This window comes from Gavialis gangeticus, unplaced genomic scaffold (genome assembly GCF_001723915.1).
Source record: "Gavialis gangeticus isolate Ggan-Ray unplaced genomic scaffold, GavGan_comp1, whole genome shotgun sequence".
NCBI classification, from domain to species: Eukaryota; Metazoa; Chordata; order Crocodylia; family Gavialidae; genus Gavialis; species Gavialis gangeticus.
This window is the reverse complement of record NW_017729032.1, coordinates 90,776,604-90,803,762: the sequence shown is the minus strand read 5'-3', so window position 1 is coordinate 90,803,762 and position 27,159 is coordinate 90,776,604. Positions and strand designations below refer to the sequence as shown.

General features: G+C 39.9%; 1 protein-coding gene across 1 annotated transcript in view; it reads left to right on the top strand.

Moving 5' to 3' along the window:
• KLHL1 (kelch like family member 1) overlaps nt 1-27,159 on the top strand; it is a 635,410-nt gene that overhangs the window by 541,068 nt on the left and 67,183 nt on the right. Inside the window, exon 8 of the mRNA XM_019525304.1 lies at nt 15,831-15,993. Coding sequence (XP_019380849.1) covers nt 15,831-15,993 — 163 coding nt within the window. The remainder of the gene's footprint in view (nt 1-15,830; nt 15,994-27,159) is intronic.

Sequence of the window (27,159 nt, the reverse complement as noted above, 5' to 3'; positions counted from 1 at the left end):
TCCCTGTCCCCTAAGCCAGGACGATGGCAGCAAAGTCAGGTGGCAGAAAAACCCAGCAGGGATGAAGCTTGACCTGGAGAACGAGAGGCAACCCTCTAGGACTGTGGAGTAGTAGTAAGTTACCCTGGAGAGAGGGTCCCCACAGGGAAGCCCCGCCCCTCCCAAACTGGGTGTGGGGGTTGTGTGTGTGTGTGTGTGTGTGTGTGTGTGTGTGTAAATATATATATATATTATAGGGTTTGTTGTTTTGTAAACTTGTACATGGATTATATATAATATGTCCTTTCCCTTTAATGGTTTTGTTGTGATTATAAATCTGTATATAGTTAAATAATTCATTGACTGGATCTGACTCTGTAGGGGACGGAGGCAGCCACTGGGCTGTTGTGTCCATCCACAGCACACTGCCCTGCCAATAATTCCCTCAATTGGAGAGGGAAATACAAACCCATGTACACCTGGGCTATACACTAAATGACTGCTCAATAGTCAGTGTTACTGCACAGTAGTGACCCAGCATGGTTGCCTAGTGAAGCTTACTGTGCACTAGCTTGTTACTACTGTACCTGGCTAGGGACAGAAATTACACACAAGCTGGTATAAGTGATTGAAAACTGGTTCAACTCTATAACACAACAGAATTTCAGGACACATCAACTGCTTTCAAAATAGTTGAAACTAGTTTAAGATAAACCTGGATGGATGTAGTGTCAGACTTAACTGATTTAGATTAAATCAGTTTCTTGAACTTCTGTCCCAGACCCTCTCTAGATTCACATTAACTCAGTTCCCCAGCATCCCAGGGTGCTTTGCATCTCCCCTACAAACCCCCCTTGTAGGGTGGGTGGGCTAGCCTTGGCCTTGGCCTAAGCTGTTTGTTCCCGTGGAACAGGGAGGTGTGTTCTAGCACCCCCTAGCTTCTGGCATGGGCCACTGCAGGCATATGGCTGCATTTCTGGAAGCAAAAGTAAATATCTGTTCACTTTCTTATCGGTTCAATCTAAACAGTTTAGACTAATTATCAATATTGAATCTTTTCAGCCTCAGGTTTTTTAACTGTCTGTACTTAGCCCCTTCAAGTCAGGTGTCTTCCCAGTCAGCGTCAGGAGTATATCCTCCACTCAATAGGCAGCCCATCTCTCTGCTGTTGCCTCTCATCTTCCAGCTGTGCACTCTCCCCTTGACTACTTCTCTGGGCTTTGCCATTTGTCTGTTGCAAAGCCACTTGCTCCTGAGTAGTCATCTCTAAGCTGCTTATCTTGCTCAGCGGCTGTCACCAGATTGAATGTTTATCCTGCTGCCCTTTTCTTCTTAAAGAAACAGGATTCTTAGCTTCCTGTTACAGGCATTCACCCAGAAAGCAAGAATACCTGAGTTTTTGGCTCCCCTCAGAAAGGGGGAGTGTGATCTTGCATCTCTCCAACCTCCTGATGTAGTGTTCTAACCACCAACACACAGGTTAGAAATTAGTGAGGCCTTTCTCCAGCATTCCTTTTGAACTTGGCTCCCTGGGCAGCCAAAGAAGGGAGTTGTATGTCCAAGGCAGAAGAAAACAAACCAAGGGGTACCTGACTCAGTGAAATGTACACTGATCAGTGAAATGGACACTGATCTGGAAGAAAGCAGGCCCTTGATTCTAACTTCAACCTTTGCTCTCAGTAGAGCAGAAACTTCTCCAACTATTGTCCATCCCTTTTATCCAATGTCTATTGAATGGAAAGTACAGCAGCTTAATTTCAAAAGGAACACTGGAACAGGGATCACATAGTGGACAATCTGTGGTTTGGTTAGAGCATTGCAGGTTTAAACCCTCCTGGGTGAGGGGTCAGTTGGGGCTAAAACATGGGAGACCACCCTCTTGCCTCTCTGTTCATTTTTTCTAGGACTTAAACTCAGATACACATGCATGCAGCTGAGTAGCTGCCAAACTGTGCCAAAATGCCTCTTACGGTAAGTGTCGTTTAGGTGTATGAAGTATAATAGAATTCTACTTTACATGTCTACCAATTTAATGCATGCCAGTTTCTCTTATTCTCCTTCAGATCACGTTTGAAAACCCAAGTATTCTCAAACCTTACCTATCATAAAGTCCTTGTCCACCTTAGATTTGGATACACTGTTGCTATTGCTTTTGTCTTTACAATGTGGTTTCACTGAAGTCAATCTCCTGATTTCATTTGGAGGTTGTTCTTTCCTGCTTCCCTGACCCCCAGTCTTTTTTAACACTTCTTGTAACATGCATTTTCAGCTTTAGCACTACATAAATTATTGTTTATTATTATTAACAAATATTGTAACTCATTAGGTAATGAAGAGAGAATGAAAGCCTTTTTATTGTCATTATATGGCAGATGTAACAGCTGCCAAGTTCATTGATTAGATTTCACATGTGCACGAAACAAAAATCCATCAGGTCAATTTGCAAAACCATTTCTCTGTGATTGAAGATGTGTATTATATACATGGTTCATAAAGCAAATTGTTGGTTATTTAAGGGAATGAGAGCATAAATTAGATAAGCACACTTTTTGTTGAGCAATCAACTCTAGTTGCACATTTCATTTCTACCTACAATAGCTCTTCTACCTTCCTAAACAAAATGTATATATCTATATTTCATATTCAGCAATGAATACTGAAAGTTCTTTGCAGCAAGTTCTTTATGAAGCCAAATAGGTTGAAATAAAAAATCATAGATTTCAAGAATAGAGGAGGCTACTAGCTTGATTCTTTGGTCTCAGTATTTGCATAGACCATGGTGACTTTTTGGGGGGCAGAAAGAAAACTCATCAGAAAATGTACTTTCAGCTAAACCAAAAATATTTCTCTATCAAGTTGAATTTGGCAAGTGGTTTCATTTGAAAAAAAATATGATTAGATTCATCATTATCATGCCCTTTTATATGTGTGAGGTGAGGAGTGAAGGGATATGAAATTTGGAGCCAATGATAAAGGTACTCATGAGACGGGATCCTTTTGTTTTCTCTGATTTAAAAAAAATAAATGTTCAGATTTAAAAAAGTAACTCTAAATCCACATTTTCCATGATTAAAATGAAATGTCACTAATATATATATTTGCAGTCCAGGATACAATATAATGGACTTAACTCCAGTAAAATAGATTTTTTAAGAATAAGCAGGGGTTAGGCGAGGCTTGCAGCCCCACCCAACATCATGAAACTATGAACATATCTAACTATTGGAGGCAGATAGCATAGCTGTTCAAAAAGAGACTGGATAAATTCATGGATAATAATCTATTAACAGCTATTAAACAGAATGATTAAAGAAGGCAGGCCTTCTCTGGCATCTCTAAACCAAAATGGTGGATGCCTGGGAGTTTGCCAAGGGTTAGATCATTCTAGAAATATCTGGTTAAATGCTCCTACTATCATCCATTTCTTCTACCTTTCACAGATTGACAGAAGTTTAGGGCTCAAAGGGACCTTGTGAGATCATCAGGTCCAACCCCCCTACTCTGGGCAGGAAAGACTGTTGGGGTCAAATAACCCCAGCAAGGTGGATGTCCAGTCTCCTTTTGAAGATGTCCAGGGTAGGTGCCTGCACCACCCCATGCTGGGAGGGTATTCCAGAGTCTGGTCACACAAACCTTGAAGAAGTTTTTCTTTATATGAAGTCTGAAACCTTCTTTTAAGAGTTTATGACCGTTGCTTCTGGGTTTCCCCTGGGGCACTTTGGTGAATAGTTGTTTGCCTAGACCCTGATGCTCTCCCCTGATATATTTGCAAGCTGCTGCCCAATCGTCCCAAATTCTTCTCTTTTTAGGCTGAACAGCCCTGTATCTGTCAGCCTTTCCTCATATGGCTTGCCCTTCAGGCCTCTGATCATGCAAGTGTCTCTTCTCTGGACTTTCTCAAGCTTTTCCACATTCTTACTGAAGTGTGATGCCCAGAACTACATGCACTACTCCAACTGTGGCCTCACCAATGCTGAGTAGAGTAGGAAAATAAGTTCCTTAGTTTTCCTTGAGATGCATCGGTTGATGCATGCTAAAGTACTCTTTTGCTCTGCTAACTATAGCATCACACTGGTGGCTCATATTCATTTTATGGTCAATTATGACCCCCCAGGTCCCTTTCGGATGTGGTGCTAGCTAGCATAGCACCACTGAGCCTGTAAATTTGTTGTGGAATTTTTCTCCCCAGATGGAGCACTGTACATTTCTCAGTTTAAACAGCATCTAGTTCTGGTCCACCCATCTAACTAATCTGTCTGGATCTGCCTGGATCGTCATCCTACCCTGATGCATGGCTGCACTTCCCCAGAGCTTAGTGTCATCAGTGAACTTTGCCAGTGTGCTTTTCACCCCCACATCCAGATCACTGATGAAGATGTTGGTCCAAGTGCCAAACACTGGGGGACCCCATTGGCTACCATCCACCAGACTGACACAGATCCAGCTACTAGTACTCTCTGGGTCCAACCCTGCAGCCAGTTTCCTACCCATCTGACAGTTGAATTGTTGAGCCCAAGTTTTACCTGGAGAGCCTCATGGGACACCTAGTCAAAGGCCTTCCTGAAGTCCAAGTAAATTACATCAGCCTCATCTCCCTGATCCAGGTGGTGAGTGACCTGGTCATAGAGAGAGATACGGTTAGTCAGATATGATCTGCCTACGGCAAAACCATGCTGGCTATCATTCAGAATTTTGCCTTCTACTAGCTTATCACATATGGGCTCCTTGAAAAATTTTTTGAGGATTTTTCCTAGGATTGAGGTCAGGCTGATTGGCCTGTAGTTCTCTGGATCCTCTCTCCTCCCCTTCTTGAAGATGGGCACAACACTGGCCCTCTTCCAGTCATCTGGGACCTCTCCTTAATGCCATTAATTCTCAAAGAGGTTTTCCAGTGGTCCTATGATGACTTCAGCTAGTTATTCAGCACTCTCAGATGGAGTTCATCTGGTCCTGCTGACTTATAGATATCCAGGCTCTCTAGCTGTTCTTTCACCAGCTCTACATTGACTGTTAGTGGGTCATAAATTCATCCCTACTGTGACTGTTCTGTGTCATATTTGCATTTAGGCTATCACTTTTAGACTGGTGGAATACAGATCCAAAGTACTCATTCAGGAGTTCAGTTTTCTCCTTGGTGTCAGTGATCAGACGTGCAGACTCATTGAGCAGTGGTCCCACACTTCCACTGGTTTTCCTCCTGTTACATATGTACCTATAGAAGGACTTCTTACTGTCTTTGATTTCGGTTGCTAACCTGAATTAGGTCACCACCTTTGCTTTTCTAATCTGCCCCATACAGGTGTAGAACAATCTTATGTAGTTCTCCTTGGGGCCTATTCCTAGCTTCCACCACTGACAAGTCTCTCTTTTCTTTTTCAGAAGATCTGTGACTTCCCTATTGAGCCAAGATGGCCTCTCAGCCCCCGTGCCACTTTTTTTGCATACAGGTATGCACAACTTCTGTCCACCGAGGATTGTGTCCTTGAGGAATGACCATTCTTCTTCTTCACTCTTTCCCTGCAGTACATAATCCCATAGGGCATTACTTACTAAAGCCCTTAGCTTGTTGAAGTCAGCTTTTTTAAAGTCAAGAATTTGTACCTTACTGACAGATTTCCCAGTCCTATGGTGGACAGTGAAAGTGATAATGTCATGGTCACTGTTGCCTAGGTTACCATCTATCATCAGATCACTCATCAGGACATCCCCCTTGGCCAAAGCTAAATCTAGGAATGCATTTCCTCTGGTCAGCCCATATACTTCCTGAGACAGGTCGAGCTCGTTGATACAAGTAAGAAATCTATGCAGCCAGTCAGATTTGGCTGAGTGTTCTTCCCAGGAGATGTCTAGATAGTTAAAGTCACTCATGACTACCATAGCCTTTGCTCCTGCAGCCTTTCACAATTCTCTGGGTAATTCCAGATCTAGCTCCTCATCTTGATTCAAAGGGCTGTATTATATTTCTACAGTAAGGTCCCTTTTGCCATGTCTCCCCTGTATCTTGACCCAGAGGGTCTCAAATCACCCTTCCTTGGTGCCAATTTCGGCTTCCAAGGAGGTGTAGCCTCCATTGGAGACAGAATACTGTGCTAGGTGGACCATTAGCTCAACCTAGTATAGGACTTCTTATATTCTTACAGCATATGCAGCTCTAAGACTTTAGCATTCAGGACTTTCACATTAAGCAGAGGAACTGAGTTAATCCTTGCAGAGACTAGCCACATTTCTGAAGTGAACTATACTGCAATGAGAATTCAAAATAATGAGGCATTAAATCATTAGGGTATAATGTTGTTTAACCCAGCAATGAGTAAATTGGAAGTAATATAACTGAAAATGTAGATTTAATTACTATTCATTTACCTTTAGCTCCACATTTAAAGCTGCACTCTCATTGACAGAGAATGTAAAGATGCTACAATCAACATGGACAAGTATTTGTTATTAATATTTCATATTCTTTCATATATTCTTGTGATTGTATGATCATGTTTCATCCCCATGTTTATGTTGCCTTACGTGCATCTAAAATTCCACAAATTTACATCTGCTGATTCTACTTCAACCTTATGAAAATTCTTTACATTGACTTTAGTAGTAATAATACCTACTAATTTTGCCTCAAAGAGACTGAGAGAGTAGTGCTGTATAATCCAGAATATTACCGCTCTATTAGCAAATACTCTGCAAAGCAATTTCCAATCAAGAAAGGTCTCGGAGTGGTATAGAAACTAGTTTGCCTGTGGACTTCAGTTAAGCATTAATAAAATACTGTGTGCAATATAACTTGCTAAAGTGGAGAATAATGAGGATTAGAATAACAAGTATAAGGCTGAAAAGGAACTAATTAAAAGTGAAAGAAAAGGGGATGGTCCTGAAAGCAGAACCATCAAGATGGAGACCAATTTTATTGACAGAGATACTTGAGGTTCAGTTTTAGGTCTGATTTTATTTAATATTTTCAGTAACAAACCTGACTTCCACCAAAAATGGCACAGGCTAATGAACTTGCTGATGACATAGAGATGGCAGCCATTGTTAACACAGAATATTGGTATATGAAACAACTGGATGACATTGATTACTGTAGCAACCAAAATGGGATGGAATTTAATGACACAAAGTGTAAGTTCATGCAAGTTATGGTATAATTTTCCTATTTGAAATTAACTTGGATCTGATCAGTTGGAATAGACAGAACCAGAGAAAAACCTGGTGTATTAGTTGATCACAGGATAAATATGAGTCACATATATAATGTGTTTGCAAAAAAGGCAAAAGTGGTCTTAGAATGTATAAGGTAAATTATCTCCCATTGAAAGAAGTATGTATTAATGTAATTGAATAAAGCACTGGTAAATCATTGTTTCAAATACTGTGTACAATTCTTGTCTCTATTTTTCAAGAAAAATGAGCCTGCTCTTCAACAAGCGTAATCTGCTAAAGTGATACTGCTAAACTGCAAGTACTGTTTGTCTTACATGTTTAACCTGTTAGTGGGTGCATCTACATGAGACGCTTACTGTGAAACTGCATAATTAGCTTAATAGTAAAGTCTTAGCATCTATATGTGTGGCCTATTAGACCACAGGGAAATAAATAACTGTGCTGCAGGTTAGTACTTATAAAGCAAGTATATCTTGCAGCAGTGTTATTTAGTGTACCATAAGACATGTGTAGATGCTGATGGTGCTGGCTGGGGCATAAGGGTGCTTCATGAGGGTGCCAGCTAGCCCCACACTGGAGCATCCTCATGTCCCAGCCAGCCCCTCCATAACACATTGAGCCAAGTCACAGCAGCACTGGGCTGGCAGGCTGACCCCCTGGGCTTCCAGCTGAGGATGCTCTGACCTGGCTCAAGAAGCTGCAGTCCCAAGAACTCAAATAAACAAGTTTCTCCACATCCTTTTTGAATTGTGGAGCCCAAAACTGGAAGCAGTACTCCAGCTGCGGCCTCACCAAGGCTGAGTACAACAGGAGGATGACGTCCCGGGATTTGCTTGAGAAGCATCTATGGATGCAAGCTAGTGTTTTGGTTGCTTTACTAACTGCAGCATCGCATTGTAGGCTAATATTCATCTTGTAGTTTTTGTTGTTTTCTTGTTTTATTTGTTTATTACTGGGGCTTGCTAAGAGATGTGGGGGGAGCAAAAGCCTAGTTTAAGAAGCCCCAAAGTTGCAACCCACTACATTCTGGAACCATCCCCAAATTCATATACTATGAACTGTGGAGAGAATAAGAGGAATCAGTAATAGAAAAGGAATATGAACTAGGTGATGACAAAATATACATATACTCATAAAATGCAAAAGAAAGAGAGGATTGAGGTTTCTTTTTAAGAGGTAAAAAGGAACCTGTGATTTAAGTAATTCCCTTTGGAAGTCTAGTAATTATTATCACAGAGTTATGATGCTAAAAGGCACTTATATTTTATACTTGAGGCACTTATATTTTATACTGTCACTATAGAGGTTTATAGCATTTGTCTAAACCAACTTTTTTCATTATTAACCTGTTAAATTTGGCCAAATTCCAGCCATAGGAAATACCAGCTGCACCCATATGTCATAACAGAGTGCATGTCATAGTCAATGGGAGTGTGACTGAACCACAATTTGGCAAATGCAAAAAGATTCTTCAATTTTTTTTAGCTTGATGGGGCTACTGTGAGCATCTACTCTGGCCTTCAGCCTCAGGGTCATAGAATTTCACCTAATAATTCCTACCTAGAGGCCATACCTCTTGTTGAGTAGAGCGCATCTTTCTAACATATATCCAGAAGTGATATGAGTATTCTGAGGGGCAAAATATCCATAAAACCCCTTAGTAAACGTTTCTAATGGTTAATTTCCCTCAGTTTTAAAAACATTAGTTTTATTTTTAACTTGAAATTGTCAAGATACATAGCTTTGAACTACTGGCTTTTGTTCTTCCTTTGTCAGCTAGTCAAGAGCCCTCTACAATTAGAAATTCTCTCCATCCTCTTATTAAGATGGTCTGTGTCACCAACTCACTACTCTGGATGGCACCATTATGAAACAAGTCAAGTTGCTTCTCATACACTGGAAGTCATATAGCCTCCTTTGTGTGGTGCTGCAGGTACATTACATGCAGCTATGTTCAGAAGGTATTCAGAAGTTGTGGAGGAGTGTGGAGTACTTCATCACGGTGCTATGTGGCACAATAGTTAGCAAAAGAACCATGCCAGTAGTCTTTGGATACACATCCTGAGTAAAGCTGGAAGGGTAATAATCAATAGAATACTGTTCTAAAAGGATACAAACTATACAAGAATAACAGTATGACGTGCAGGTGGAGGAATGGCACTATGTTAATAATAGCGTAGCTAGTAACAACATTAAAATCTTACCGGAAAGGAAAAATACCATAGAATCCCTGTGGGTAAAATTCCATACATTAGTAAAAAAAATATAGTACTAGGATTATATTACCAACCATCTAATCAGGAAGGTGAAGGTAATTATGAAATGCTCAGGGAGCTTAAAGAAGCTGCTAAAAGTGGAGCAAGCAATAATAATGGGAAACTTCAAGTATTCTCACATAGATTGTGTAAACACCTCATCAGGGCAAGACATAGAAATATAATTTCTGTATGTTCTAAAACAACTCACCTTGGAACCTGCTAGAGGAGAAACAATTTTAGACCTTAGCTTGAGTAACACATAGGAACTGGTTCAAAAGGTATCTGTTGGTGATGTGTAATAGCAACCATGACATGGTTACAGTCCACATTCTAGCAGGAGGGGGTAAGCCAAAAAAGTCCATCATGCCAATTTACAATATTAACGAAAGAAATTACACAAAAATGAAGAAGTTAACTAGAAAGAAGTTGAAAGGGACAATCAAAAAATATAAGCAAGCCTGCAGGCAGCTTGGAAACTGTTTAAAAATAACATATTAGAGGCTCAGGAAAAGTGTATACCACAAATCAAAAAAGGTACCAAGCAGATCAATAAAACCCTTGCATAATTTCATAGCAGAGCTAAGGCAGCCATTCAGGGCAAAAAGGGATCCTCCAAAACATGGAAGGTGTGGTTAAATGAAGAAAATAGGAAAGTTCACAAACTGAGAGCAAGTCAAATGAAGAAGCAAAATAAGGTAGGCCAAAAGAGAACTTGAGGATCATCTAGAAAAAGATACTGAAGTTCAAAATAAAACATTTTATAATATAGCAGAAGCAGGAAACCAGTTAGAGAATCAATGGGACCAAACTGTAAAAGGTCCAACTGACTAAGGTGTAAAAGTTGCACACAGGGATGATAAGGCCATACTAGAGAAACTAAATGAATTATTTGCCTCAGTGTTTATCACAGCAGACATGGGAGATTCCCATGCCAGATCAATCTGATCTAGTAGGAAGGTCTGAAAAGTTGGAACACACTGAAGTGACAGAGAAAGTTTCAGAACAAACTGATAAACTCAATACTAATAAGTCACCAGGACTGGACGGCATTCACCAGAGAGTTCTGAAGAAACTCAGAGGTAAAACTGTAAAATGCTGGCAAAAGTATTTAACCTATCATTACAGAAGGTCTCTGTGCCAGAAGACTGGCAGATTGCCAACATAACACAAACCTTCAAAAAGAGGCTCTGGATGTGATCTCAGGAACTACAGACCAACAAGCTGCATTTCCATTTCAGGCAAGTTGGTGGAATCTATAATACGGAATAAAATCAGCAGTCACATGGACAAATACAGTCTTGCTGGGGAAGTGTCAACATGTTTTTTACAAAGGGAAATACTGCCTTAGCAATCTGCTTGAGTTTTTTTGAGGGTGTTAACAAACATGTGGACAAGTGGGATAATATATTTGGACTTTCAAAAGCAGTTGGCAAGTTCTATCCCCAAAGGCTTAAAAAAACCCTACATTGCCACAGTATTGGAAAGAAGATTCTTTTGTGGACTGAGAGCTGCTAAAAAGATAGGAGGCAAAGATAGGGTTAAATGATCAGTTTTCAGGACAGAGGGAGGTCAAAGAGAGGACTTGCTAGGAATCTGTGCTGGACCTTATTTTGTTCATCATTTTCATTAATGACTTAAAAATGGGGGTGCAAATGATGCTAAATTAATCTAGGCAGCTAAATCCCAAACTGATGGAAAGGGGTTGCAGAAAGATCTTGCCAAGCTGTGGACAAAAAAAGGGTAGATGAACTTCAGTGTTGACAAGTGCAAGGTAATGCACCTGGGAAAAATACCCTCAACTATATGTTGCTAGGTTCTGAACAAGCTGTTACAACTCAGGAAAGAGACTTTGGAGTCATTGTAGATAATTCTCTAAAAACATCAGCTCAGTGTGCAGCAGCAACCAAAAGAGTCAATAAAATGTTAGGCATCATGAAGAATGAAATTAAAAACTAAATGCAGAACCTCAGCATGCCACTATACAAAACCATGGTGCACCCACACCTTGAATACTGTGCGCAGTTCTGGGCTCCACACCTCAAGAAGATTGTAGTAGAATTAGGAAAGATACAGAGAAGGGCAACCAAAATGATATCAGGGTGAAGCTCACGTACTGGCCAGATGTACCTTCCTTTTGATGACAGCTTTAGGAATGGTAGGTATAGTATAGAATTGTTTGCATTATTCTTAACTGTTATCACTGTGTATCAATAAAATTCACCTATTATCAAATGGAGAGGTCATGGTAGGTCTGAGGGTTTGCGTCCACCTGCAACAAGTTATCTGGGTCATACATCCAGTGCCAACACACTTTGCTTTTGTACTAAACTGGAATCAACTACATGCTACCACCCCTGACATGCAGACTTCTGGCCCATGAACTAGCATTTAGTGGTCTTTTCCCTTTACATTTTAATTCAAGCCTGGCCTACAATGTGCAGTTCTTTGAAGGTGCTAACATTTATTTTTGCAATAATTATACTGTTACTGGTCCTGCTTCTATCTGTTTATTTGTGTAAAAGAGATTTTTATTGAAGCTACCATTTCTTAACTTGCAAAAAAATATTTAAAGGTAATATATAGAATATATAGGAAAAACTAGAACCAAAAGCTACCATAATATAAGCAAGACAAAAAAAAAATCAGTGAAATGTGAAACATTCTCTTTATCAGATTTAACTGCCTTCATTCACAAATTGGAATAGTATTTGGTTTGTCACTTAGCTACCATTAGTTTTTCATCTCTCTGATGACTCTAAAAACAGCATAAAATCAAAATTCATGCTTTTTTTCCTACAGTCCAAAGAAAGTATTTATTGAGTAGTGTGCCATGAAAATGAAAGCAGTTTCAGCTTTCCAGTTTGAATCTAGTATGATTAAAAAGAATATGACAAACCCTAAAAAATATCTCATGGATTAGGGAAAAATACAAAAATAGCTAGAACTACTATGATGATTCATATTTTTGCTGAAGGGCTGTTTTGTTTCTGGTTTCAGATAATATTAGGTAGTCCAAATCTTGCATATTTTTTTACTCTTTCTTTTCTTCTCCTACTGACAGCGTCCAAAATAAATGCCACCTAAATAGATCTTGGAAAAAGTTTAAATTCATCCAGTTCTGTCATCCTTCCTACCACTAACTAATAACTCACTCAAATTCATTTTGAAATCAAGTTATTTATATGCACAACAGCTCTATCTATGAATATCAACAGGGTATTCACAAATGAAATTGTTATTCAGTCTTCCAATTTACCTCAAACACTTGGATACAAAAAAAGAAATATAATTAGGGGTATAAATGCAATCTAGATTTAGCAATCTTGGGTTTTATTTAGTATAAATGGGCTGGTTTCCTGGTCTCAAGACCTTAATACAACACCTTTCAGAACAGTTCAAAGTAAAGTTACAATGTGCAGAAATCAGATGACATTCTATTTTACAAAGTTCTATTTGTGTATCATTTTAAAACACAATGATCCACAACTTGAGCATGTATTTTGATAAGGACTTATGAGGAGCAGAGAGCATGTTGCTGAATTTCTTATACAAGTCTCTAGAGTGAAATAATTAAGGGCTTTTTGCAAGTAGAATTGCATCTATATTTAGATTTTTGCCAGGAGTTGTACTGGTGGAGGGAAAGGGGGGAGGGGCAGGGAGCAATTTTAGACCAACCCTGAGTCCGCCTAGGATTAAATACTAATACATCTCTGGAAATGGTGGCAAAATTCACAGACAACAAAGTTATTTAGGTTAGTTGAATCCAAGAAAGGATCATATTGAACTTTAGGGCCAGGTACAGAGATAACATTTTTAGTAACATAAGTGATCGGAAACTAGTCTATACCTGTAACAGAACAGAAGTTTGGCACGCATAAACTACTTTAAAAATGGTGGAACCTGGTCTAAGATTTGCCACCCCCGAAGGGTGAATTTGTGTTTTGTTCACTACCAATCTAAACTATGCCATGTACAGAAAACTGTATTACTTAGATGAATTCCACCTCAGGCTTTTTGAAAGTCTGTACCTAGCTTAGAGGTTTGTAACCAAGCTGGGGGAAAGGACATCACAATGTTCTGTGCTGATGAATGCGAAGTAATGGACACAGAGGGGGGAAAATGAATAACTTAAATGTCTCTCAGGGTTCTAAATTAATTGCACTGATTAAAATAATGTGATGCCATACATGAGAACCTCTACTTAGTACAGAGCTGTGGTAAAAAGACAAAGAAGTGTTAGGCTATGTGAAAAATACTAAATGATTATGAAAAATGTGATTATATCAGCTGAATTACCTCATTTATAATACTGTGAATACTAATATCCCATATGGATATTTTAGAATTTAAGGAAGCTCAGAGAAAATCAACAACACTGGTCAAAAGATAGGAAGAAAATAATATGAAATGATTAGAATGGTTTATCTGAGAAAGGACACAAAGAAGGGACATTATAAAGGTAAATAAAATAGTGCATAATCAAGAGAAGGAAAAATGTGAATTAATCTTCTTGCTTCATAAGACACCAGAAAGGAAGCCAGTCAATGAAATTTAAAAATAGATTTCAAACTGATTATTTTTTTTTTGCCCACACAATTCATAATTACGTTGTGGAACTCACTACCAGAGGCTTATATTAAGGTAAAGAATTTAGGGCAATCCAAAGAGGCATTTTGTGTATGTATTTGGGTATCAGGGAAAATAAACACACCAGCAGTGTTATAGTAAATGCTAAGAAAAAGATTTTGGAAAGGCTAGGCATTATGTTTTAGGGCTTAGGGAAATCTATACCTTTTAGAGAGCAGGATAATAACTTTATGGGGGAAGATTACTCTACATCTGCCAATTGTGAGGTGTTGTGCACCTTCCTCCAAAGCATCCAGCTGGCCACCTCTTAGGATACTGAATGAAATGGCCCACAAACCTTTTTAATATGGCAATTCCAATAATTCTTATCTACAGACATGAAGAGCTGGAAAACTTATCACTTATCTGGGTATTTGTTCCTAAGATTAAGCAGTCTCATGGTTAAAAAATCCTGCCATGTTTCCAGGTCAAATTTGTTTGGCTTGAGCTCTCCATCTTTGATTTTTCTTATGCTTTTGTTGTCCATTAGGTTAAAGAGTATTAAGTATTGTCCCCCAGTTAAGGGGATCACAGTACACTGTGCTCAAGTCCTCTTTCAATCTTCCTTTTGATAAGTTAAAATGAATACAGCCTTATCAAGGAATCACCTCCAGACCTTCCATATTTTTTGTGGCTTTTTTGTCTGCTTCCTCATTTCTTTTCCCCAACTCCTAAGAAATGTGAACTGAAGATAGTTTTCCAGTAATGGCCTAACAAGTGATATACAGGGAACGTCTACACATGCAGTGGACTATAAGCAAGTACTTGTACTATAAGCAAGTACTTGTAGTACTCGCTTAAGCAAGTACTACATGATTGTGCAGTAACCAGCACAGTCCCATCACTACACAGTTATTTTTAGCTGCTACTACACTGTAGCAATAAGTTATGGCACAGTAGCTCATTGCTATGGCGACGTAGATTCTGGTGTAGATGCACCCACCAAGAGTTTTAACATGACCTTGTCGTGTTCTATTATTTATGTATCCAAGAACCTCACTGGACCCTTTATTCCATAACATATTGGGAGCTCCTATTTACCCACTTGTCTCCTCTTTTTGGAAGCACTACTTCCCAGGATATTGTTTCCCCATTCTTAGGTACAAACTTTATTCCTTGTTTCAAGTTGTGTACCTTTTAGTCTGTGTTAAAATGCATTTTGTTTGATCTAGGAGCTTCCTAAGTGATCCAAATCACTCTATATGGTCTCCTTGCTCTCATCATTATTACCAATCCAATAAACTTAGTACCACAAATTTTATCAGCAGTGAATTTATGTATTTTTCCAGATCGTTGATAAAGGTGTTTAATACCATCAGGCTTAATTCCAGTTCTGTATAACTGCACTAGAAATAAAGCCATTTGAAGATCATTTCTTTTGGATGAATACTTTATTTGAGATACGGCCAGCTGGCCAATTTTTAACGTAGCTACTGTGTGATTATTTACTTTTTAGAGAGCTAATTTTTAATCAGAATGTCATGTCAAACATTTTACAACAGTCTAAGTATATTGCATCTATTCAGGTCCTGTTATCAGCTGGATTTTAATCACCTCAAATGAATGGAATCAGGTTTGTTTGAAAAGATGCATTCTCTATAATGCTATAGTAATGGGCATTAATTATATTCATATTCTTTAATTCTTTATTATCTGAAGCTTGAAACAGTTTTCAAATTGTCATTTCTGCATATGAATGTATATATTTTTAGGTTTGTTATGAAAAAATATTAATTACAAATTACAGTGGCAGGAGGAAAACATTCTTGTCTTCTGTCCCTTTTTTTTTTTCCATTTTAGGTGTAACAGTACTTGAAGGACCCATTTATGCAGTGGGGGGCCATGATGGTTGGAGCTATCTGAATACAGTTGAGAGGTGGGACCCACAAAGTCAACAGTGGACATTTGTGGCAAGTATGTCAACTGCCAGAAGCACTGTTGGAGTCGCAGCATTAAATGGCAAGTGAGTAGGGTAATCTTATATTGTTAACCCCTCCTATATTTTTCAATTAGATTAATAATATGGTTGTAAAATCATATACCATAATATAGCATGTTATTTAAGGTGAATGTACAGTCTTTTCTGTATGTTATACTGATGATAGATAACAAATCAAAATATTTTCTCTCCATTTTACTTTAAGCAATAAGTTCAGTATTGATGTTTAAGGACCTGAGTACACAGAGTTGAGATCCCCATGTGTACAAGACAATTTGATGAGATTTGTAAGGATATTTTCAAAGTGTTGTTTTGGATATGATGTCAGTCTCCTCATCTGCTCTATAGGTTTCCCTTGCTTTATGTGTGTTCTGTATGTGCATATTTAGTCTTATGCAATGACCCTTTTGTGGTTATGGAGAACTGGTCACAGTGGGCCGAGGGTATACGAACAGGTAGGATTAGCAGCAGTTGAGTCTGAGTGGCACACAGGCTGATGGTTACAACCAAAGTGGTTTATTTAACTTATGCTTTGATGGCTTAGGCACAGATGTTCTTCAGTTACAGTATAACAACAAAGGGGTCCGTTGGTCCACAGGGTTTTTGAGCCAAGCCCTTGCTATCTAGCCCAGAGGCTAGGGGCGACTGCCTGGCTCAATAGTCCTAGGACTGGTCAACGGCTCATGTATGGGACAGACAAACAATGGAACTGTAACAAAACTAAAGTCCAACGTGGATGAAAGTGGGTTGTGAGTGATGCCAAAGTCAATTGAAAACGGTGCCGAGGTCAATGCTGGAACGATGGGATGGATGGATGGTCGAGGATGAAAGCCGAGGTCGGAAGCTGTGGAATCAAGGTAAATTCGGTTTGAGAGTCCATTAATCAGTATCGAAGTCGTAGTCATAGCCGGTGCCAGTTAAATCGAAAGCCAGAAAATCAATGAGAACGAATCGGAAAAATCACTATAAGAGGAGACCGATAGGCCACAGAGCCTAACTGAGGGACAGTCCCTGAGAACCAGCCTCTGTCCTCAGTTCAGTGGGTCTCCCCCCAAGGGAGGGGCTTACCAACCTTTTATAAGAATTTAGTGGCCAATTAGAATGCTCCCTGCACAGAATATTCTGGTCTGATTACGTCAGGCAGTCAGAGAACTGAGCATGCGTCTGACTAGGCTTTGTATCTGACTGAGCATGTGCATGGTGGAAAAGTAGGTCATGCTTGATTGACAGGCCTTCGGGTCACCCAGGGGGCACATGCTGGGTAAGCCTTGGAATTTTCCACTCAAGGACTAAAGTGCGCATGCTAGCTTTGACTCTTCTGTGTTGTCAGCACCCATAACTTAAGATTTTTCCATGACACCTTTTTATATAAAAAATTCATTATATGCTAGGTAAATTCATTCTTCTGCAATCGGCGTGATGGAAGCACACAGTCAGCTGCTTTGTGTAGTGAATTGTGGGAGTGACTCACACCAAAACATAGTCTTCTGTGTGGATCTGTGCTTCTTGCTCGATGTCTGCGACACGTGGTTTTGTAGTTGCCATCCCCATTACAGTAACGTCCACACCACCCTGTGCTTGTGTGTACTGTCTACTGTTGGTGACCACCAAAATTGTCTTGTAGAAGTGGTAAAAATGGGTCAGGAGGTCAGTACAGGTGAGGTCTTGGAATGTATCCCTGTTTGTTAAATTGCAAAATGGGTTCCCTTTTTGTAAATTTGAGTTATGTGCCATTTTTCAGGAACTCATGTACAGCATAAAGCAAGGGAAACCTATATATTGTAGGTATCATTTCTCTTCTGCAGACTCAACTCCTAGAGTTGCCTCTCTGGGCCCCTCTACATGTGCAGGTAAAGGTGCAATGAAATCTGCCATGCTATACGTGCATGAAAGGAGATATGATTGTAGGATTGTGCATTAGATCCCATTGCATCTTATTGCCAGTGCAGGGGCAGACTGATCTCCCAGCTATGGTGGTACTCCACTGGCATCTCCTAGCCCCGGGGGTGTGTTGGGCTGTCCTGCAGCTGCAGACACTGGGTCCTGGCAGTACCCCATAGTACTGTGACCCAGACTCCACAGCTGCCGGGGATGAGACTCACCTCAGCTGCAGGACTCCCAGTTCCAGATGTGCATGGTGCACCCTGGCATCTGGGAGCCCATTCAGGTAATGGGGCTCCCAGCCACAGAGACAGACCCTGTTACATGTGGAAATTAAAGCTGGATGTCAACCAGCTATAAAATTAGTACACGTTTTCAAGGTCTAACTTTATAGGTCATTGGACCTTTTTATGGCTTGAAAAATACTTTGCACATGTAGCTGTTCTCAGTTAATTGAACAATTAACCGGTTAATTACATAGTAACTGTAACATGCAGAGGGGACCTCTGACAATGGGACTTGCTGTTTAGGTATTCTGAATGTTAGTGTAATAAAAAATTAAAGCATCTGGCCTTTGTTGTCTGAAGGCAGCATTTCCAGAAAATGAAATAAATGGAAACCTGCCTCTGGCCAGTCAGAGCTAAACTAAACGTGATTCATGGGCAAAATTAAGTTTTCTCATTCTGAGTATCTCTTCCTTTTGAATATTTGTGTCATTCTTGATTATACAACTATATGGTAATTAAGAGCTGAGTGAATGCTATTATATGTTATTTATGGTTAGTTGCTAATAATTCACTTGTTTACAAAGTTTCAGACCTTTAGCCACAAAGCAAAAAACATTCTTTGAAATACGAATAATAGGATATTAAATACACACCATAGTGAATAATGGAAAAATATTCTTAGCTGGAGAACAATTTATCCAACCAATTTAGTAAATACTTAAATATCTGAAAGACCAAGGAAAAAGGCAGGGTTTTTTCTACTTTATGTTTTAGTAATAAACGAGCAAGAACACTATTAAAAAGACCTTTTTGACATTTTTAAAATAAATTTATACACTTTATTGTTTGTATTTGAGGCATTTTGGTAGCCATATTTCATTATGGTGGAACATTCATTGTGGAGGATTCAGTGTAGCTTTTGCATTCTTAAAGTGCTGGATTTCTGATGAAATAAGCATGGCTGTCCTACTTTGTCATGGGTGGGAGCCACATGTGATGCTGGGCCACATTCCACACAGAATGCATGCTGCAGGAACAACTGGTGGGATCTTCCCCACTGTGCAGGCTATGGCAGCACATTGTGGTTTGCCTACCCCCCACCATGCAGACACATGGCCCTCCTGCCATTCAAAAGGCTTGCAGACCCCTGGGCTCTAACTTTCTGGGTGCATCTACAGGAGATGTTTGCTGAGCAGTAGACTACTTGGCTGCACAGTAAACATCACACATCTAAAACTTCTCTCCTACTAGGCTGAAGTAAATTATTTAACTCCATAGCAGGAGGCTACTTGAAAATACTTGTGAAAATGAAGTTTTTTACTCTGCTTCAGTGCATGTGTAGATGCTGCCCTGGATGGATGGGGCACAATGGTGCTTCATTGTGGGGGATGCCTGCTGGCTAGCCCCACAGTGAAGCACCGTTGTGCCACAACCAGTCCTTCCATAGCACATTGAGCCAGGGGGAGCAGCTCTGGGCTGGCAGGCTGACCCCCCCAGGCTGATTCGCAGTCCCTGCCATGTATAGCTGGTCTGACCTGGCTCAATGAGCTGTCATCTCAGACACACATGCAGATGGTACACCCGGGAGCAATAAACTCTGGAGCAATAAGCAATAAGCTCTGGAGTTTATTCATGTGTATTAATATGCACATGTAGATATCCCTGCCATGTGGCAGTGAGTGAGGCAGCTTCTGGGGCTTAAGGGCCATATACTTGACCCTCATATACTGCATGTAGTCCATGTACTGTTAGTTGGATATCCCAGAGATAAAGTGAAATAAAAAGTTATGAGATGGGGAAGTGGATATTCATTACCTTTGTGCTATTGGTTGCCACATGTTTTTGTGGTCCACCAGGCTGTCTGACCTAGTGGCCAGAGCCAGAAGTGACACTGGGGATTATATGGTGGGGTCATGGTCAGAACCAAGATTCAGGAACCAAATGCTAAGTCAGAGTCAGGATTTGGGAATCAGAAGCCTAGTTTCCAAATTTGAGGGACACAGGGTGAGGTCCACAAACAGCCAAATCAAGGTAAGGAATCAGAAAAAGAAATCCATAGGGAAATCAAAGGCTAAAATCCAGGAACAAGCCAAATTAAGGTCAGGACCCTGAGCAGCCAAAGACATTACCAGCACAGGAGCTGCTCTAAAACTAGAGACAAGCAGTTTGTGCAGCAAGGTTCAAGTGCAGGAGGAGTTCCTTAAAAGCAGCCCCAGAACCAGGGTGAGGGTCAGCTGGCCTTGAGTAGCTATTAATAGGGCTGTGCAAAGCTTTGGTCCCTGATTCAATTTGGAGAAGAACTGGCCTGATTTGGTGGTCAAATCTCCAAATCTGAATTGAATTAGGACACCCTTTAATCTGTCTGAATCAAATCGGAACCCTCTGAATTGATTCAGAGAGATTCATTGATTTGGATATAGACACAGCTTCAAATTTTTTTCTACATACCTGAAGGTATCAGGCAGCTTGTGAATGCTGAGATGTTAGGGTGGATGAAACATCCCACAGGAGCTCTTCTGGTCCACTTCTGGGTCTGCTGGGAAGCATGCTGCCCTCCCAGCTCAGCGACTGGTGCCTCCTGGGTATGGGGGGGCACCTGGGGACCCCCGTGTCTGACTGCTGAGCTGTGGGGGTGTGGTCGGGGGGGGGGAGCCTGTGCACTTGGTGACAGACCTGGAGTTTTCAGAGATGGAAATAGGACCTGTATTTTCAGTATCTGTTAAACATGTGCCCTCTGAAAATCAGCCCTCAGCTGGTGTCCCAAGAAAACTGAAATACAACTGATCACTTACAAATTTGCTGGGTTAAAGTTATAAAAAATTAAGCATGGATAAGATTACTTCGGAATAGGATTAAATAGGAAGAAAAAGGGAAAATGGTGTTCTAAAGAAAATTGTGCAGTGTTGGGGAAAGAGAGGAAAGAAAACTTCTGAAAGAGACTGAATTTGTGTTTGCAAAGAAAAAAAGAAAGAGAAAAAGCTGAATAGAAAATCTCTGATACTGAAGGAGAATAGCATTACAACATATAGAGGGAAATCAATCATGGTGAAAGCGATGACTAGATTAAGCATGATGGAAAACAAACTCTGGAATGTAACTTTGAACATGATATTATTGTAGAAATTGATAGAGGAAATCCCTCAAGTTGCTTTGAAAAAAAAGGGAGTGAGAACAGCACAACCAAGAAGCTGGAAAAGGAAAGTCTGTGGAGGAAACAGAACATCCACTAGAATTAAGATAGGAAAGACATTAGAAAGAATTGTTTTAGTAGGAAAGTCTCCTAAAGCTAGTGAAAAAGGATGGTGGATAAAAAGTTGAATGGCAAGGAAGAAGAGACAATCCTCTAGGTAAGAGCTTGATTTACCAACCCTCTTCTGACATTCTGTTTTAGAAAGGAAAGAATATGAGATAAATTTAGAGACCAACATATTTTTTCCACTGTAGGATATAGGCTTATCAGATGGAAGAGTACAGCAGTTTTACCAAGAAGAATGAAAAAAATAGATTCATAGAAGAGAAAATTTGCCTGGTCTCTTGTCCTTTTCCACAGCTTCTTGACTGTGGACAAAATGAATAATAATGAAGTTACATTAATTGCTATTATTAAATCAAATTTATATTGTGTTTTTATTTTCACATTTGAGGCCAAAAAAGGACTTAGACTTATTTAAAACTTGCAGTACAAACAGGTAATGTTATACTATTCGGTTGTATCCCTGAATCAAAATATAATTGTACTGACTCACACTTAAATAAAATAACCTCCCACTTACATTTGTTTCTAAATGGGGCTTGAATAACACAAAGATAGGAGAATTATCCTATCTCCCAGAAATAAATCAGTAACTGGTAATTACTTCCTTTCTTGATACGCTATGTCCTTGTATGGTAAATTTCCTCTCCACCTCTATGTCAGGCTAAAACAGTGAGGAATTGTTTCCATTTGAATAATGAAGGCACACACTTATGAAATAGCAGAACTTTATTCTTCTGAGAAACTCCTGACTACATTTTTTAGCAGGGAGACTCCATCTCTCTCTTTTGCCAGAAGTTCTTTATGCACCCTTATTTTATGGGGAAAGATGCAGCAACTCAGTTGTATTTCTGGATTCACAAACTCAAGCTCTTCATAAATGGCATCTAATAAGAAATTGTAAGTTCACTTTTACAAATAAGAACACCAGTAACTGGTGCTTACATGTGGATTTTGTCCAGTCAGAGGAGAAGGAAGCCCAAAGTTGTTTTTGGGGCATTGTCATTATGAGATGGGACAGGTTTGCAGGGAATTTTAAGTTCTTTATTCCTGCTTTTTGGTCTTTTCTTCAGCTAAACCTTCTCTTTCCCAGGAACATGAGAGTATTACTTTAAACTTTTCCATGGGGAAAGTCTCTTAAAATCATGCAGAACTGTATAATATAGAAGAAGTAATAATGACATGTATGCATGTGCACATATACAATCCTACCTGTGTATGTAGGGTTGTATAGGCCTTAGTTAAATGATGCCAGTTTTGCTGGTTTAAACCCTGAATAACATCACTGTATTCTAGGGCCTCTCTGCACATGCATGTAGAGGTGTAATATGATCCAGCATTCATTTCATTATTATTCCCGCTGCCCCAGCTGTGAGCCCTAAAGCTCATGGGGTTTGCAGTGGGGGCAGTGTTCTCCCTGTTACCCCCACTGGGAGCCCTGCACCTGATGAGGGTTGCAGCCATGAATGATGCATACCCCCTGAGGCTGGGGGGGCATGGCCACCGCCCACAGGCTGCGGCAGGGGGTGTGGGAGCGGCAGGGGTGTGGCAGGGGTGTGGGAGCCATGAGCAAAGATCGCCCACAGGTGGCCACGGTGGCATTGGCAGTGAGGGAGGGCTGAGCAGAGACCAACCACTGGAGGCTGTGGCAATGTTGGAAGCAAGCAGGGGGGTGACAAGCAGCAGGCAGCTAGTGGGGACTGCCCACAGCCGACAGTGGCTGCATCGGCAGTGAGGGGAGTGGGGGCAGCAACCACTGAAAGAAGCCAGCGGTGGCTTTGGTGGCAGCCAATCTCAGAGGGGCATGTGCCCCCCCATGCCCCTCCTATGCATTACCTACGCTTGCAGCAATGGCATTATTCTCTGTGCTCTGAACCTTGCAGCTTGAGGAAGCTCATAGTGTGGGGAATAGGAATATTGCCACCACTGCAAGCCTTGTTACCTGTGAGACTGGAGGTGAATGGTGCACCCTGTGCCTGGGAGCCCTTCAGTTGATGGGGCTCCCAGACACAGGTCAGCACTCAAGTACACGTTCAATTAATGGTGTGGGAAAAACAAGCTACAAACTTATTCCATATTGTTTGTGGAATAACTTTGTAGTTTATTGCTTGTTTTATCATGCCATTAATTGTTTGAATGTGTAGCTGAGTCACAGTTTAAGGTGTGATTAACTGGTTAGTCACACTATAAGTGTAACGTGGATAGGGCTTTAGACAACATGAAATGGAAGCTTGCATATTTTGGAGTGAGGTTAACCTTAGTTCAGATTTTCTTTCTGTCATGAACTTGACATGTTCATGTTTACATGGTAACCTCATCATGCTCCAGAGCAGTGTCCTCAAGCTCATTGCATGTCCGCAGCTAGGCTGCTACTTATGTTGGAAACAGTATAGCTCTGTTTGCACCTCTCTTCTGGCAATCTGATTATTGTTGCTGAGTGATTTAGAAAAGAAGCACTTGAAGAAGGATGTAATAAGGGTTTACAAAATACCAATTTGCAAAGGGAAATTTTACTGTCTCGTACAGTACAAGAGCTAGGGGTCATACATTGAATCTAGTAGGTAGTAAGTTTGAAATTAACAAAATAAAGTTTTTTCCACCCCCACAGCATTTATTTAAAATGTGAAGCTCATTACCACAAAATGTTGTGGAAGCTGACAGTTTAGCCAGGTGCAAAAATGCATTGGGCAAGTTCTTGGAAGTAAAAATGCATCATCAGCTTTTGAGCGTGAATCAAAACTTCTTAGACCTTAAATGCTGGAAGCTGGAAATGGGAGAGCAACAGGGGAAAACTATGGTCGTACCCTGTTCACTTTCCCTTTTAGCATCCACCTCCTGCCACTGTGGAACATAGGATACTAGGCAAGATAGACCTATAGTTTGACCCAGTAAATGGCAGGCCTTACGTTCTTATTGAGCCGCTACCATGCTAATTAGCCACCAGGTCAATGCAGTGTAGTGTATATGAGGATGATTAGCTGACTATGTAATCATAAACTGTGTCCTTAGGCAAGTCACTTCACCTTTCTGGCTCATTTCTACCTTCTGTAAATGGGATAATAATACTTATCAAATTCTCTCCCAGAGGAGCTGTGAAGTTCAATTAGCTAGTGCCTATATACTGATGTCACTGAGATCAAAAAGTGCCTCAGTGCTCCAAAGCATATTTTGGAAATTTTAAAGTGCAACATACAGTCTTGTTATTATTTTCTTCTCTGGGTAAACCATGTCTCTTTTTGACAGTGCCAGAATGCTTGGTAATTATCATCTTCTCTGCTCCACCTCCTGTTTTCAAATCATGAACTTGAAATAATTAAGGGCTTAGAAATTAAAAGTGTTATTCTCTTCTCCACAATCTTGTCAACCTATGTGTCTACTCTTGAAAAGGAATAATATTGAATAAGGAAAGACAGGTCTTATTATAAATATTCCCCATGAATACAGTCTCATTTAATTTTTGATACTATATCCTCAAATAATAATTCTCATCCATTACATTAGGAGCTGATTTTATGTTGTCAAATTCTCCCTAAAATAGTAGCTTAATTGATGTTGCTTTCGTTCACCAAGGCACAATGCCATTGAAATTGTCTAGAATAGATCAAGTGGACATATCTGCTTTAATTGCACTATTACTTTAAAAGAATGTCATTTAAAATTTTTATGAGTAGAAGCAGCCAACCAGCAAAGACAAGACCTACTAAAATGACCCTCTCCATAAAGGTCAAAAACCTGAAAAAACCCACGCATATGGCTATGAATATAAATTGTATATGTTTCTTATGCACTGCTGAACAAGATGTGTATTTGCATATCAGTATGGTTATTTGCATATGTAATAATGTACCAATAATAAAATTTTCAAACATAAGGACATGTTGCCATGACATCAGTTAAAACTCAAAAAAGGTAAAAAAAATTATCCCTACTGAAGCAAAATCCCCATTGACTACCATGGCGACAGAATGTCATCTACATATTGGACCCTTTACAAATGTTCTGCACTTTTCAGCAAACCCATTTAATAGAATTTCTGGAAAGGAACAAGTAAAGATGAAACTTGCTTCCCACTGAAGTATAATTGCTATGTAGCTGTGTTACACATGTGGCCTCTTCTAAACTTTGCCTCTAAAATTGGCGTGCATATATGTAAAGGTCAAAATAATAAATTACCAGAAGATTGTGAGAAATGGATACTCTGAGTAGGAAATAAGAAACTAGCTTTAACACTGAACTGTAGAGAAACTGTAGTAGCTCCTTAACACCTGTGCTTCCTTCCTTCCCCATTTCATTACAATAAGGGAATAAATAAAGCATAGCCCCGGCCTTGAAACAAAATAGTGAGAAATAGTTCTCCCTGAAGGTCATCTAAATTGCTCTAGGAGGCTCATACAAACTGACATGGAGAAAGAAGCACATCAAAAAAGAACCATTTAAGTGGGAAGTTTATCTCTTCTCTCTGGCCTGAAATGCTGAAAATTAACGATGAAAATTATTCCAGCAACAGTCATTCATACATTCATCAGATGTTTCCTTTATTATCCTCAGATAGGCATTTTCAACAGACGAAATGTACATTTTAAAAGTAAAATGGAAAGGAAATTATGTTTTCCTTTGAGTGTATGACAGAAGTAAAGAATGAAAGCTCTTCCAACTCACAACAGGTTTATTCATAAGTAACTTCGCATTACATCTCAATGGACTTGAACCTTTTATGTTAAGGTACGGGCAATAATTTTGTAACTACTGCCTTGTTTCACTATCACTCAGATGGTATATACTAGGTCACTTGCCATATGCCAGGCAGTTTCTCTGAAATTCATGCCATACAAGGAATGCAGCTGGAAAGATAAAAGATGTTCAGAAAATGATAACATTTCATCAAATCTCATTTAAAAATAGAACCCAGAAGTATTACCATAATGTATCAGAAAACACTTCAAATACTTAGAAGGAATATTTTCAGCTTGCATATCATACTGCTGTGTGAAAATGATTTATCTGCCATAGTTAAAATTAATAAAGAAAATTACTAAAGATGATAGAACAGCAAAAAGCAAACAACAAACAAACAAAAAAGTCAACAAAACACAAAACAAAATAAAATAAAAACCTTGGTTATTGGAGCATACTTTTTGTTTAGTCAGCTTCATTTCTTGATTTATTCAGTCAAAACTTGATTTTATCTCCATGAATGGTTCTGGAAGAGCTCGTTTAACACTGTAGATCAGAGGTTGCAATATGTTGTTTACCAACTGTACAGCAGACCTATTGCTGCTTCTATGTCTGGTGCCCAGGCATTTCCTTGGCCAAAAGCTGTGACATAAAGCCAAAATAAATAGATTCAATGGAAAGAGACAAACATGTTCTCTTTGCTGCTTTCTTTGACGATATAACTGATTTTCTAGTTATAGGATGTGAAGTAAATCTAATACTTGGGGTTTAACACGGACAAGTGTAAGGTGATGCACCTGGGGAGGAACAATCGGCACCATACATACAGGCTGGGGAACTTCCCTCTTGTCAGCACGGAGGTGGAAAAGGATCTGGGAGTCATTATTGACTCCAAGATGAACATGAGTCGGCAATTTTGGGAGGCGGCTAGGAAGGCCAACTGCACCTTGTCGTGCATCCACAGATGCATCTCAAGCAGGTCCAAGGAGGTGATCCTCCCCCTCTATGCAGCACTGGTCAGGCCGCAGCTGGAGTACTGCGTCCAGTTCTGGGCTCCGCACTTCAAGAGAGATGTGGACAGCATTGAGAGGGTCCAGAGGAGGGCCACTCGTATGATCAAGGGACAGCAGGGTAGGTCCTATGAGGAAAGGTTGC